This window comes from Plecotus auritus (genome assembly GCF_963455305.1).
Source record: "Plecotus auritus genome assembly, chromosome: 12".
NCBI lineage: Eukaryota > Metazoa > Chordata > Mammalia > Chiroptera > Vespertilionidae > Plecotus > Plecotus auritus.
The window spans coordinates 28,618,346-28,632,599 of NC_137778.1; the positions used below are offsets into that span (position 1 = coordinate 28,618,346).

Sequence of the window (14,254 nt, forward strand, 5' to 3'; positions counted from 1 at the left end):
CCTTCTGTAAATAGGGCTAATGATACATGTCCTGACCACCTTGAGGGTTAGTGTGAGGATTAAATGAGATAATATGCATGTGAAAGCCCCAAGTAGGTTGTGGAGTATGTTATTGTGCTTGTTGTTACCAGCCTAATTATGGTGGTGGCTGGGTTATCAGTCCCCCTGCCAGGAACAACACCACCACTAGTGAATGGTTCATCTTCCCCAGAGCTGAGGGATCTTGTCATGGGCTCATCCAAATCACCGTACCCCCAGCTCATTGCAAAGGGAGCAGCCCGAGTGGTTGATTTGCCCTGGTGAGCAGAATCCTCACTGAGGCCCAAATTCCAGGCTGCCACCCCTTTTCCAGCCTGGGTCATGTGGGCCCAGTCAGAGGCAGGTAGTGAGATCACAGGTGCTGGACTTCCTGCCCATGGGTACCAGAAAGAGAAAAGGTGGGGAGAATCTTGGCTGCAGAAGAACCTCTTGAACATTGTGGTTTCCATTTCCAATTCTTCCTACCAACCTCAGAACTCCTACCACCCAGTCCCATCACACATAGCTCAGAGCCAGGAAGATGAACCCATGATTCGGTAGTAAAGGGTCTTAGGGGAAAATCAGAGAGCTCAGTACCCACTCAAAGCCTGGGCGTGGCTTTGAGAAGGTCTGGGTGACTGGAGTACTGGCAAGGGGGCAGTTAACAGGGCTGAGGGGTGGATCCATGTTTTTCCTTTTACCCTCATCTCTTCTCCAGGGAATGGCTATGTCAGTGCTCGGGCTTCCCCTGGCCTCCTCCCTGTGGCCAATGGCAACAGCTTAAACAAGGTCATCCCTGCCAAGTCTCCACCCCCACCCACCCACAGCGCCCAGCTTGGAGCCCCCAGCCGCAAGCCCGACCTGAGGGTCATCACTTCCCAGGGAGGAAAGGGGTTAATGCACCACTTGGTGAGTGGGGGTTTGGACAGAATGAGGGGCGGGGGCTGGGGAATGGGAGCATGGAGGGAGGAAAGAGCCGATCTCCAGCGGGAGATGTGAAGGTTACCCAGCAGTTAGGACTTCCCAAGAGAGATCATGAAGCATGGCTGGGAAGAAGTCCCAGAGGGCTTTACAAAAGGTTGGAACACAGAAGTACCAGCCTCCAAGGCAGTAAAGGGAACAGGAGAGAGAATGTTCTGTAACAGGAAGAGATCCGCCATCACAGCAGAGGATGGGAATTAGATTGTGAGGATTTCTTAACTGATGGACATTGGGATGTAGCATCTTGTGGAAATCCATCAGGGCAGTGAGAGGCTCTGTGCTTCTAGGCCGCAGAGCCTTCCTGCTCCCATGCAGAGGTGGGATGGTGAGGGGACAGTGGTGTGAGGGGAAGGTGGAGGCAAGAGACTGAACCATCCCTTGGTTTTATTTCTGCTCCCAGACTGAGGACCATTTAGATCTGGTAAGTGAGGCTGTGAGATGTTTGCTGTGGCTTTGAATTCTGGGTCATCCCCTTGCTCTGTGGCCCCCAGCATGGAATATGTGTGTGCCCTTGTCCTTTCACCTGTGTGTGTAGTGTGTGTTGTTTATTTGGTTGTTTGCTGGGAGCTCCAAGCAGGATGCAAAGGTGAATGGGGCAGGGGTCAGACATGCATGTGTTTGTACATGTGTGTATGTAGCTGTCTTACTGTGATGTTGCATTCATGCAGGCACACCTTTCTCTGTGAGTATGTGGGTGTGCCAGGGGAGTGGGCTAGGCCTTGCCCCAGGCCTTGCCCCAGGATGCCTGGATTAGGCCCTTGGACGAGAGGCTGGGTTGCACTTGCCCTTCGACTCTGCTCAGGCCCACCACATTCTTGGCACCCAGCGCAGGACCTCATAAAAGGGGTACCAACCAGACAATAAAAGTCATTTTCCAGGGAAGCCGAGATTTTTTTTTTTAAATATATTTTATTGATATTTTACAGAGAGGAAGGGAGAGGGATAGAGAGCTAGAAACATCGATGAGAGAGAAACATCGATCAGCTGCCTCCTGCACACCTCCCACTGGGGATGTGCCCGCAACCAAGGTACATGCCCTTGACCGGAATCGAACCCGGAACCCTTCAGTCCGCAGGCCGACGCTCTATCCACTGAGCCAAACCGGTTTCGGCTAGGGAAGCCGAGATTTAAGGCAAGGCCAGAGGTGCCGTTGGTGGGGGGCTTCCCCGTTTCCCTTCTGTCTCCTGTGCTCCCTTCTGCACAGCCCGTCTCACAGGCACTCAGAGCCTCTCTTTCTCTCACACACACCTACATACTCACCCTCAGCCAGGATGGGGCGGGGGCTCCTCCCTCCCCAATTCCCTGATGGGAGGCCAGTAAGGCTGGAAAAGGCAGGCAGGCTTTGGCGGCCAACACGGCAGCAGTTTCGGCCCCAGCGTGGAGTTGGAATAAACAAGTGAGTCAGCAGCAGATGGAGCTGACAGCCCCACACACGTGTGTGCATACACGCAGGCACACGCATTCCGTCACAGATGCCAGCATGCCTCTCCCCAGGCATGTGCTGCTGTGTGATAGATGGAGAGCAGACTCCAGAGGCATCAGCCAGGAGAAGAATGGCTCTCCCTTCTCTCCTCTGCCCTCAGAGAGCTTGGTGCTGGGCCACAGGGCAAACATTCCTCTCTGTGTGTAGGTGTGAATGGATTTGTGTGGCATGTTTCTCTCTCTGGATCTCAGTCTCTGAATGCAACAGCATGTGTTTGTGTATCTTCGGGGCCTCTGCTGAGGCATCCCATCTGGGCCTTGGGACTCAGAGACCCCAGCTTGGCCTTGGAATGGAGGGTCAGGATCAAGCAACCCGCCTCCCCATCTACCACCTCTTGACAGACAATTTTCTCCTACAGAACAATGCCCAGCGCCTTGGGGCCTCCCAGTCTACCCACTCGCTCACCACCCCAGTGGTTTCCGTGGCAACACCGAGTTTACTCAGCCAGGGCCTCCCCTTCTCTTCCATGCCCACCACCTACAACACAGGTGAGTGTTCAGGTGGCATGAGCTGTGTGCACGTGGCCTTGGGATGGGAGGGACCAGAGAGGGGACATGAAATACTCTCGGGGGACACCCCAATCGGAGAAAGGCCATTGATTTGGGAGAGCCCTACGTAATTAAGGTTGCCAGATTTAGCCAATAGAAACATAGACATTTGAATTTCAGGTAAAACAATAATTTTTTAGTATGTCTCACAGACATACTTCTATAAAATATGTCCCAAGATATACTTATGCTTAAAAATGACTCATTATTTTGTCTGAAATTCAGATTTAACTGGGTATTCCTTATTTTTTTATTTTTTGTTAATCCTCACCCAAGGATATTTTTTCCATTGATTTTTAGAAAGACTGGAAGGGAGGGAGAGAGACAGAAACCGAGACATCAATATGAGAGAGACACATCGATTGGTTGCCTCCCTCACGCACCCTGACCAGGACCAGGGATTGAACCTGTAACCCTTCAATGCTTGGGCCAATGCTCTGACGCTGAGCCACACCGGCCAGGGCAAGGGTATTCCTCTTTTTTAATATAAGACCTAATGGAGAAGGGAAGCCCTGTCTTTAGGGAGCCTCCCATTAGGAGAAGCCAGTACAGAGGTGGGCTGAGCAGATGATTCAGGCCACCAGGGTTGGGGAGTGGGGAGGCATACATGGTCAGTTCAGTGAGGCTTAGAGGAGAAGAATGAAGGGATGAGGAGAGAAGAGAGAGGCTGAGCAGGCCAGAGTGAAGGATTCATCCAGGTTCCAGGGAAGGCCACTGGAACTGCCTTGGTGGTGGAGTATTAGGGGGGCAAGGAGGAGGAAGACAGAGAAAGGTTGAGGAGAGAGGTCTGAAGACATGAGTCAGGCCTCTAGGTAGAAGAATTCAGACAGGACACTCAGTGCCCAGGCCGCTCCTGGGTACCCAGAGCTGTCCTGGCCGGTGTCACCCACTCGCATTCTCCCAGGAACAGCCTGTGACACTCTTAGCCTTCCTTGCCTGCACTACAAGCTGCAGTGTTGGGAAGGACTGCCCAAAGGGAAATGCCTTGTCACTTTGTTTCAGAGCATGTGTGTGGCTGGGAACTTGGTCTGTTTCCCTGCTGTTCCCCAGGTTCTTTGACCTGTGAGTGGCTTGTGTTAGAGCTGTTTTGTGATGAGATCAGACTAGATCAAAAGACCCTTCAACGTCACTCCCCTCCAGAGTTGAAGCACCCTAGGTCCCAGACATCAATATAAATACCCATGAAATCTCGCCTCTTCCCCATGTGTATAAATCCAGAACCCAGCCCTGTATGTAGGAAAGCCCCTTGGGGCGGGTAGGACAGCTGTTGCGGAACCAGACTCTGGCATGGTATCTGTGTCCAGATTTTATCATCCAGGTGTCTGTACAGCCCTTAGTTCCCATGTGTTCTCCCATGCATGCACGCATTCTCCGTTTGTTATGTCCTCAGGCAGTTTCAGAGGGGACTGCTTCAGATGGCCGAATCCCTGGGGCCAATCTCTTCATCTGTGAGAATTGTGAGTGGACAGGAGGTCTCTGAGGTTCGTCCAGCCCTGCCAGCTGGGGCTGGGCCTGGCTAGAAAAACCAGTTCCCTGAGGACAGCCAAGGGTGGTTGGCAGAGGGCAGCACAGACCACTTTTCAGGAGCTGTTGTTTTTTTGGAATCCCAGGGAGGTGATTTTCTGCCATCTTCTTGGGTCTCCTGTCACTCTGTGAAGAAGGAAGGAGGTTAGTGGGTGTCAGTGAACCTGGGGCAGGTGCTCAGCAGGCCAGACTTTGTCACTGTGGTGAGAGAAGATGCTGATGCTGGGCCTGCCCTTGGAGCCCTGTGAGAGGTGTGTGTGGCCTTCCTCACGTCCTCTCGGCAGCCATGGCTGCAGTTGCTCTGGCTGCAGGAATAGTTTCAACAGCAGGGTATTCAGGTGACTCTAGATACATAGACAAAACCCTCATGAACACATTGCTGTTTAGTTGTTTACTGTACAGTCCTAGTCCCTAGTTCAGGTTCCGGCTGGGGGTGATCTGGCTATGGTATTGTCTTAGTAAGGGACAGGCCTTGCCCCTTGTTAACCCTGGCTTCAGAGGTCTGGCTTGTGGACATGCTAGGAGCAGGCCCAGTGGGTTTCCAGGTGACCTGCAGACCATGTTCCTCTTACCTAGGAAGAGCAAAGCCTCTTGGAAAGCCAAGTCTCCGGGTAGATGGGGCTGGAGTGTGCTGGGAAAGTGAGGGACTAGGAGTTGAGTCTCAACCATTCACTCGCTGAGGGATGTTGGGCAGGTGATGTGCTTTTCTGTGCTTGGCTTCCTTGTTTATATAAGGAGTGTTTGAAATAGTCAGTCCTAGGGGCCCCTTTCTGCCCTTGCTCTGCTTTTTAAATGTAAGCATCTCAAAGCTCCTGGCTAACGTTAATGAGGCCAGAGGCAAGCATGGACCATATCTCTAGGGTGAGATTTAAAAGTCATAAAGAGGCCTGGGATCTTGTCTTTGCTCTGCCGTTGGCTTTCTTTGTGACCTGGGGTGTTCCTCAAACTTGAGGCTGCAGTTGTCTCCTTTGTAAATTAATAATAATAAGTAAATCTTTTGAATATTTATTTTCACCTGAGGATATTTTTTTCCATTGATTTTTAGAGAGACTGGAAGGGGGAGAGGGAAGAGAGAGAGAGAGTCATCAATGTGAGAGAGACACATCGATTGGTTGCCTCCTGAACACACCCCATTGGGGGCTGGGGATTGAACCTGCAACCCAGGTACATGCCTTTGACGGGGAATTAAACCTGCAGCCCTTTCGGTTGACACTCTAACCCAGGGGTGGGCAAACTTTTTGACTTGAGGGCCACAATGGGTTCTTAAACTGGACTGGAGGGCCGGAACAAAAGCATGGATGGAGTGTTTGTGTGAACTAATATAAATTCAAAGTAAAGGAGCGGAGGGGAGAGCAAGAGAACCCTCCGCTCTTTCGGCTCCTCGGGCCGGATAGAACAGCCGTAAGGGGTGGATCCGGCCCGCAGGCCGTAGTTTGCCCACAGCTGCAAACACTCAGGGCGTGCTTCCCTGTGTATTAACTCAGATCTCCCAACAGCTGTGTGATATAGGCAGGATTATTGCCTCCAGTTTATGGAGAGTAAGTAGCTTGCCCAAGGTCACATGACCTATAATGGAGGTAGCCAGGAAGTTTGACCTCATCGCTCATGCCTGTAACCTTATTGTTGTGTTGCACAGATAATGCTGTCTTCTAAAGACAGGGCTGGCGCGGATGGCCCCTGAGTAAGCTTGGTGGTACAGGGCTGCTGTGATGGGAGGAGGCGCGTGCGTGCCCTCGCGCTACCACAGTGCAATCACCTTATGCTCCTTAGGGAAGACATTTTCTAAACTGTTCCAAACAGGATGCAGCATGAAGCATTGCAGTGCTGTGTAAATTGTGAAACACCTTGTGGCTCTGTTTGTTCTGTGACAGTGCAAATATCACCGTTTCTTTATTGAGACAGAAATTTTAGAAAAGAACAAGCAACATCTCCTGGGGAAACTGGTTAGAACCTTGGCCTGCTGTGCTGCACAACTGTTTCCCTCCCTGCCCCGCTGCTCTCGCAGGCTCTTCTGGGTGGCAGACACGCATCCTCCGTGTTTATGTGGGGGCCCAGCAGCTCAAATCTGGATGCTACTTATGTGTTGACAGTCTCTAGCAGACTCTGGACTTTGCAGAAGGTGGAATGGCCGTTAACAGTAATTTATTTCAGATGCGCTGTTCACCTGGTGTTTATCACGCCTCCCCTCTGTCTCTAAAAGGCACTTAAAGACTCGGTAGTTGAAGAGATGACAGGCATATATTAGACCTTCCCTGATTTTTTACCCTTCTTCTTATTAATTGACATTCTAAAGTGATACCTACACACAGTAAACTTTTTAAAAAGTTAAACACTATTTAAGAAGCCACCTCTTGCCCTCCCAGTGTGGCTCAGTGGTTGAGCATCAACCCATGCACCAAGAGGTCCCTGGTTCAATTCCCGGTCAGGGCACATGCCCGGGTTGCCACTCGATCCCCAGTAGGGGGCATGCAGGAGACAGCTGATCTGTTTCTCTTTCCCCCTTCTCACTCTCCCTTCCTTTCTCTCTAAAAATCAATAAAAACATACTATAAAAAGAAAGAAACGACCTCTTTTCATCCTGTTAAAAAAATAGCACCTTATGGTTATTACAATTTGCATTTTTTGAACTAGGAGTGCCGTGCCATCTTCCTGGGTTTGTGTGGGTTTTGTGATTGTTCACATCTATCATTAACAGCTCCTTCCCTCTCCATGTTCCTCCCAGAGGTGCCCCCAGTCTTAGTCCTCTCCCTCCCACCGTGGCTCATTCTCCCTTTCCCCACCCATGCAGATTACCAGTTGACCAGTGCGGAGCTGTCCTCCTTACCAGCCTTCAGTTCACCTGGGGGGCTGTCACTAGGCAATGTCACCGCCTGGCAGCAGCCACCACAGCCCCAGCAGCCGCCCCAGCCTCAGCCGCAGCCACAGCCGCAGCCGCAGCAGCAGCAGCAGCAGCCACAGCAGCAGCCACAGCAGCAGCAGCCCCACCTGGTCCCTGTGTCTCTCAGCAACCTGATGTGAGTCCCTGGGGATCCGTGCACATGTTTGCGAAGGGAGGGTTGAGGGTGGGAAAGAGGAGGGATCCCTTTAAGATTGTCTGTCATCAGTGGACAGCATGTGAGGCACCAGATGGCAGTCCTGATATCCCAGGCACAGGTCTGGGAGACCCACCCTGAGCCCCTCCCCCAGCCAGCCGGGGGTGGGGGTGGGGACCCCGCACTGTAAAAGATGACATGAGATAGAAAGAGAACTAATTTGACTTATTTTCCTTCTTTTCCTTCACTTGGCCATCTCTCTTCTGTCTCTGTCTCCATCCACTTGTCTCTTCCTCCCTCTCTCATCCCCATCCCCCATCTTCTCATTCTCTGTCCTCTCTCACTCTGTTTTGTCACCGCCCATCACTTTTTTTGTCACTCACCTTCTCTCCTCTGTTTCTGTCCCCTGCACCCTATCCCCATCCCCTTCGCCTGTTACCAGCCCTGGCAGCCCCCTGCCCCACGTGGGTGCTGCCCTCACGGTCACCACCCACCCCCACATCAGCATCAAATCGGAACCTGTGTCCCCAAGCCGTGAACGCAGCCCTGCGCCTCCCCCTCCAGCTGTGTTCCCGGCTACCCGCCCTGAGCCTGGTGACAGTCTCAGCAGCCCAGCTGGGGGCTCCTATGAGACGGGAGACCGGGATGACGGACGGGGGGACTTCGGGCCTACCCTGGGCCTACTGCGCCCAGCCCCAGAGCCTGAGGCTGAGGGCTCAGCTGTGAAGAGGATGCGGCTCGACACCTGGGTACTGTAGCATCACCCCTCCTGTCTGCCAGTGTCTGCTACACCCAGGGACTGCCCCGTGTGCCCCCAGCCTGTTTTATCTCCTACCTGAGAGGCCTTGTGGCCAGCAAGCCCTTCCATCAGCCCTTTTGGGGCAGCACCATGCCCTTTCACCCCCACCAAAGGCCCATCTCTTACCCTTCCTCCAGCATCAGTCCTTCTGCTCGATAGCATCCTCCCCTCAGAGCTGGCCCTGCGCTAGAGTCCTGGCCCTACAGGGAGAGGGGCGTGGGGGACACATGCCCTGTAGCCTGGGCCACCCCTCACACCCCCTTCTCCATCTCCTCTCTTCACAGACATTAAAGTGACGATCCCCACTCCCCTCCTCTCAGCCTCCCTGATGAAGAGTTGACAATCTCACCGCCCACCCCCTGTCCTGGGCTCCTCCCGCTTGACCCCCACTTCCTTTCTTGTGCTCCGTGTCCTGTTGACGGTTACATTTGTGTATAATTATTATTATGTTATTATTAATATTATTTTTTTTAAATTTGGGTTCTCACTTTGGAGAGGGGGATGCTCCCATCCCCTTTCTGCACCCCCGCCATTCTCACCGGCCGCGGGAGCTCTTTCTGCGGGAAGGGGAACACTTTGCACGTTGCACACATATGCTGCAGGAGGGGCGGGGGGGCTAGTGGGCTTTCGGGAAAGGACAGATGCCGAGCCCTGCATGCGGAGCCCTCCCACCCCATCCCCCAGATAGTGGGAAATAACCAAAAAAACTACCAAACAACAAAACCCTTACAATAGACTGAAACCCCAAAGTTGGCTTGATGGTGAGTTTGTGTTTCAGGGGAAAGCGAGGAAGAGGCTCTGTAAAGGGTTTCTGCCTCTGGGCTGTTCCTGTGGCCATAGGCATATGGGGCAGAAGGCCCAAGCCTGGCCCCACATGCCCCTGCACACACACGGCACTCGCTCACTGATTCTTTGTGAACTGCACCTCCAAGATGTGGGGGTGCTGGCTGAGCTTTTGGGCTGGGAAGGCTGCCTAGGAATCTGAGGCTGCGGGGAGGCTTTGAGGGAGCGCCCCTTTGAAGCACATTTGGAGAGAAAGAGCCATGAGGAGAGAGAAGGCTGAGGAGGGACAGGGCTGGGACAAGGGGTGAGTCAGCATCCCCTCCCTTTCCCAGCGTTTTCTCTAAGACACAGTGCAATAGGTCCCCAGCCCTCGGTGGACACCAGCCCAATAAAGCTGGCCACAGCGTGCAGGGAGAACTGGGGAGAGGAACTTGAGTGAGGTGACTCAGTGGGAGCGGGTCTTGTCACTTTGGGATGCCTGAGGACGGAACCCTTGCATCCAGGGGCGAGTGTGAGTGAGGGGACTTGATCTTCCTTGCACGTACATATTCCCAGAGGAGTGGACGTTGGGATGGGTGAGAGGATGGGAAAGGGGACTGGAGGTCTGCAGAGGCCTGCCTCCCTTCTTTCCTCCTTGGCCCTTCTCCCCAGCCCTCCTCCCAGCTCCTGCTCCTGCCCCCGGATCGGCTCCAGACCCCACCTCCCTGTTCTTGGCGCCCTCATTGTCTGGCTACCTCCTGTCCCACCACCCCCAGGCCGTATCCCACTTTCCCTCTTGGCTACTGTAATTGTAAATAGCAACCTTTGGAAAAGTTAGCAGTGTAACAGTCCAGGAAACTTTTTTTGTTGTTGTTGTTGTATTGATATGAAATGAGATTCTATTTTTGTCAAAGTATATTGTAATAATAATGACTCAAACGCCCGTACTGTACAGATGAGGTTCTTCTGCTGTTGTTCTTGCTCCCCTCCCCCAGCCCCCAGTCTGCCTCTCTCTGCGCCTCCCCAGGTCCTGAGACCTCAGGCTGGATGACAGGTCAAACTGGAGGGGGCAGGCCCCACGCCCGTGACCCACACCACCCCTCACCCTAACGTGCGTGGGCAGGCAGACTCCTTCACAGAAGCCCAGCTCCTCTGCCCAAGGGGTGTAGCACTCCCTGGGGGTTTTATCCTGGTGGGAAAGCAGAGTAGACAAGGCCCAGTTTTGTGCCAGGTGACTATCTTTGCCCACCTGTAGGGCCCAGCCACTTGCAGTATCCCAACACGAGGCAGGGAAGGAACCAGAAGCAGAGGGGGACATGTGGCTGCACATGTACCTGAGTGTATTCCTAAGGGCATCTAGTGTTTGTATGTCCAAGTATTCCTTCGTATTTATGTGTGTGTGTGGTTGTGTGGGTCTCTGAGCCTATCTGGGCATACACATGAATCTTTGTGTGAATTAAGCTCTGAGGGCATCTGTGCGTGCGTGCGTGCGTGCGTGTGTGTGTGTGTGTGTGTGTGTGTGTGTGTGTGTGTGTGTGTGAGAGCACGTGCCTGGGTATGTGTTTACAGAGGGACAGGTGGCTGTTGCAGCCACATAGCTCTGGCTTCCAGCTCCGTGACCCTCCTCCCTGAGCCCCGCTCCCTTCTGGCCTGCTGCTTCACCTGTTCTCACCCTCAGCTCTGATATTTTTGTCCTCCCGTCAGAAAGAATCTAGCAGTTGGCCCTCCTTGCCCTTCCCTGCTGCCCTGCCTCTCCCAGGCTCCATGCACTATTGTCTACCCAGTACCCACACCTTTACAGCCCCTTCCCTGGAGTGCATTCTTTCCTCACCCCAGTCCTGCTTTCAGGGTGACACTCAAGCTCCTCTTCCTCCCTGAAGCTTTTTCCTCACCTGATAGTGAACCATCATTCCTCACACCTGAACCCCACCTGCTGGCTGGGCACACAGCATGGCCAATCTTCCTGCAGGTTCCTAGAGGGAGTTTCAAGAATCGATGAGACTTGATCAGGGCCATGAAAGAGGAGGATGTAGTCTTGTGTGGGTGTGCATTTCCAGAGCCTTGCCCAGTGCCTGGCACTCAATAAATGCTGAATGAGTGAATGGTGAGTGAATGGTAGGTGCTCAGTAAACATTGAACGACTGGCCATCGCTTCTCAGGCTATTCCTGCCATTAGTCTGTCCACCTTTCTAAGCTGAGGTTGGCCACCATTAAACACGGGGTGGGGGTGAGGGCCCCTGCAGTTCACGGTGCAATATTTACCAGTTTTGCCCTCTGCCTTGTAATGGCAAACCTGGCTTTTGATTACTATGTGTGGATGTGTGTGTGTCCTTTCTTCTCTATCCCTGGGGGCAGGGGGTGATTTGTGAATGAATGTGTGACATTTCTGCAATTCAGTATCCCAAGATTTCTCTTGGGGGTAGGGGCTCCTGGCCGGCCAGAAGAAGGGTCCCTGGGAACCCAAACCTCAAGTGCAGACTTCATTTCTCCCTCCTCTCACAAGCCAAATTTGCCTCCACCCACTCCTTCCTCTGAATAACTGGGCATTTGCCAAAGTAATCACTGGAGTCATCCAATACTCCTCCCCTCCCCAGGTTTCCCACAGCTTTCAGGGACAGTGGGCAAGAGGGCCCCCCACCCACCCCAGTTGAACACACCATTTCCTCTTTCCCCAGTAGTGCACTCAATACAGTGAGACTGACCCCTGACCCTTACCCAGCCCTCCCCACCTTGGACAGGAAGGAAGTAATGCACCTTCTCTTGCTGATTATTTATTTGTTTGGAGAGACAGAAATGATGTAAAAGTGTATCTAGAAATATCTATATCTATATATTTTTAACTGACTCTTTGGAATCCCCTGGGGTGGGGTGGGGGGTGGATTTAGGCTTTCATGGAGGGGAGGAGACATGGAGCCTGGGAACTCCTCTGTTCTTCCCTCTGCCACCTCTCTCCACCCTCTAAACAGTTGGTAGAAGGAATGGGATTTGTATTGGGGGAGGGGCGCTGGAATGTTATATGGAGAATCTGGATTCTCTCTGTCTTCCCCATTCAAGTCTCAGAGGGAGGAAGGGGACAGGGCACGGAGGTGCCTCACCCCCAAACCCGACAATCACCCACACTCCTGGGGCTCCTCCTGGGTCCTGGGCAGGGCGAGTCCAAGTGTGTGGCTGTTGATTTGTTTTCAATATTTCTTTTTGTGCTGTATGGTGATGCTTTCTTAGTATTCTACACAATAAGAAAGACAAAGTCCTCGAGATTCTTATGAGTTTTGTTTGAAAACTCTTTCACTATATTTGTTGTAAAGAGGTTTACTATTAAAAGAAAAAGAATACACGTTTCTGATACTTTGGCTTGGGTTCTGGTTTCTCTGGTGCGGTGGGCTGAGGAGGGAAGGAGGGGCTGTGTGGCCCCACCAGGGTCAGAGGCCAAGCATCACGGCAGCGGGAAGGAGTGGTGGTAGCCTTCAGGGTGGGCACTTTCAGGTGACTGACGTGGGGTTCCAGGTGAGAATTTCTCCCAGGTACTCTGTCAGAAGCAGAGGCAGCCCCAGAACTAGGGAGGGTTGTCCTGTTAGGAGTCATAGGAAGGGTCGTGGGATATAAGAAAAAGAAGTTCCACTCAAGGCCTGGTCAGGAGCAGGGTGGTGTGCAGTGAGGGAGCCGCACGGTAGAGAACCTTCGACGACTGAGAACTGTTCCGTGGCAGGAACTTGCCCAGGCGCCAGGTTAGGCACAGGTGAAGTCCACCTTCACAGGGGTCCCACGGAGCTCACTCACTCCAGTAGGGGCATCTGCCCTTCCCCTCCCTTTTGAAGCACCTAACAGTGCCAGGGAGCCTCTCTCTACCCTCCTCACAGATCCCAGAGGGCCTCCCTACCTGGTGCCCTTAGGGGCAGGTGACTCTTACTCCTGCCTCCCCACACCCTGCACAGCTATGCTTTGGGCTGGTGCAGGGGCTGTGGAAGGAAGTGCGCAAGGCTTGGCTAACACATTTGGGCACTCCTCTGTACCAGGCCCATGCTAGGTGCTGCAGAGGCAAAGATGGAGTGTGAGACAGGCCAATATACAGTGAGACAGAGAGGCTTACAAATGCCTAAAACCCACACTGCACGGTTAATGCAGGTTGGTGCAAGAATACATGGAGTCAGGCAAATTGCAGAATGTCTTTGTGCCTTGAGTTTCCTCATCTGCAAACTGCAGTGATCTGCCTTCCCTCCCAGGGTCATTGCCAACTTCACCTGGCTTCTCCCTCAGCTGGAGCAGAGCTGACAGACAGCTGAGCAGGAAGTGCTTAGGAAGACACCATCCTCCAGACCAGGCTCCCCTCTGGCTGCCTGTGGTGGCAGCCTCCAGGGTGACATCCAATGACCTCAATGCGGTACTCATACCCTTGTGTGGACCTCCCACATTGAATCATGGTTGGTATGTGTTTCCAATAAAACTTCCAAATAAAGCTGGTACATGGTTCTCCAAGTGCTTTCCCTGTCGTGGGAACTATGGAGGCACATCAGAGCAGCCTGGATGGCTGAGCTGCCTCCAGGTGTCCAGCACACGGGACTGTGTGAATAGAAAACGTGTTAAGCCACAGAGGTTTGGGTGTTGTGCCTGCAATAGAACCTATCCTATCCTGACTAATGGATTATCCTTTCGCATTCGGACAACCTTGAAGCCCCATCTACTGATAACCCTGTGGTGAGGTACAGAACTCTGGACTTGACATAGTCCAGAACTGGTTCGGCTCCTAGTTCTGCCATTTAACAGCTGTGTGGCCCCGAGTATCATAATCTCCCCAAGCTGCTGTTTCATCGACTGTAAGCAGAGCTAGTAGCTGCCTGTTTTCTCTAATCCCTGCCTCCCCTTCTCCAATCCATCCTCCTGTCTTTGGCACAGTTCTGACCATCTAGCACCTCAGGGTTCTCCACTGCTCACCATACATGAAATCCCATCGTCTCAGCCTGGCTCCCAGGGCCTTCAAAGAACCAATATAACCTCTTTTCCAGGCTTAGTCCACACAGCCCTGCTGCACAGCCCTTGGACTCTGGACTGGACAGGCAGCCCAGTCCATTCCTGGATAGATCCTTTGTGTCTCTGTTCATGTCATTCTTCT

The 14,254-nt window shown here is 52.8% G+C and overlaps 1 protein-coding gene across 4 annotated transcripts in view; it reads left to right on the forward strand.

The window, feature by feature from the left end:
- The window catches only part of MEF2D (myocyte enhancer factor 2D), a 35,355-nt gene extending 21,742 nt beyond the window's left edge, over positions 1-13,613 (forward strand). Inside the window, exons 7-12 of one of the 4 annotated variants that reach the window (XM_080649277.1) lie at positions 737-927; positions 1,400-1,420; positions 2,841-2,970; positions 7,343-7,568; positions 8,029-8,335; positions 8,670-10,099. In XM_080649277.1, the coding sequence (XP_080505403.1) occupies positions 737-927; positions 1,400-1,420; positions 2,841-2,970; positions 7,343-7,568; positions 8,029-8,335; positions 8,670-8,681 (887 nt within the window). In that variant the 3' untranslated portion in view covers positions 8,682-10,099. Of the gene's footprint in view, positions 1-736; positions 928-1,399; positions 1,421-2,840; positions 2,971-7,342; positions 7,569-8,028; positions 8,477-8,669; positions 10,100-13,367 lie in introns of those variants that run through there. The other 3 variants (XM_080649278.1, XM_080649280.1, XM_080649279.1) reach the window with 3 other exon arrangements.
- Positions 13,614-14,254: the final 641 nt, after the last annotated feature.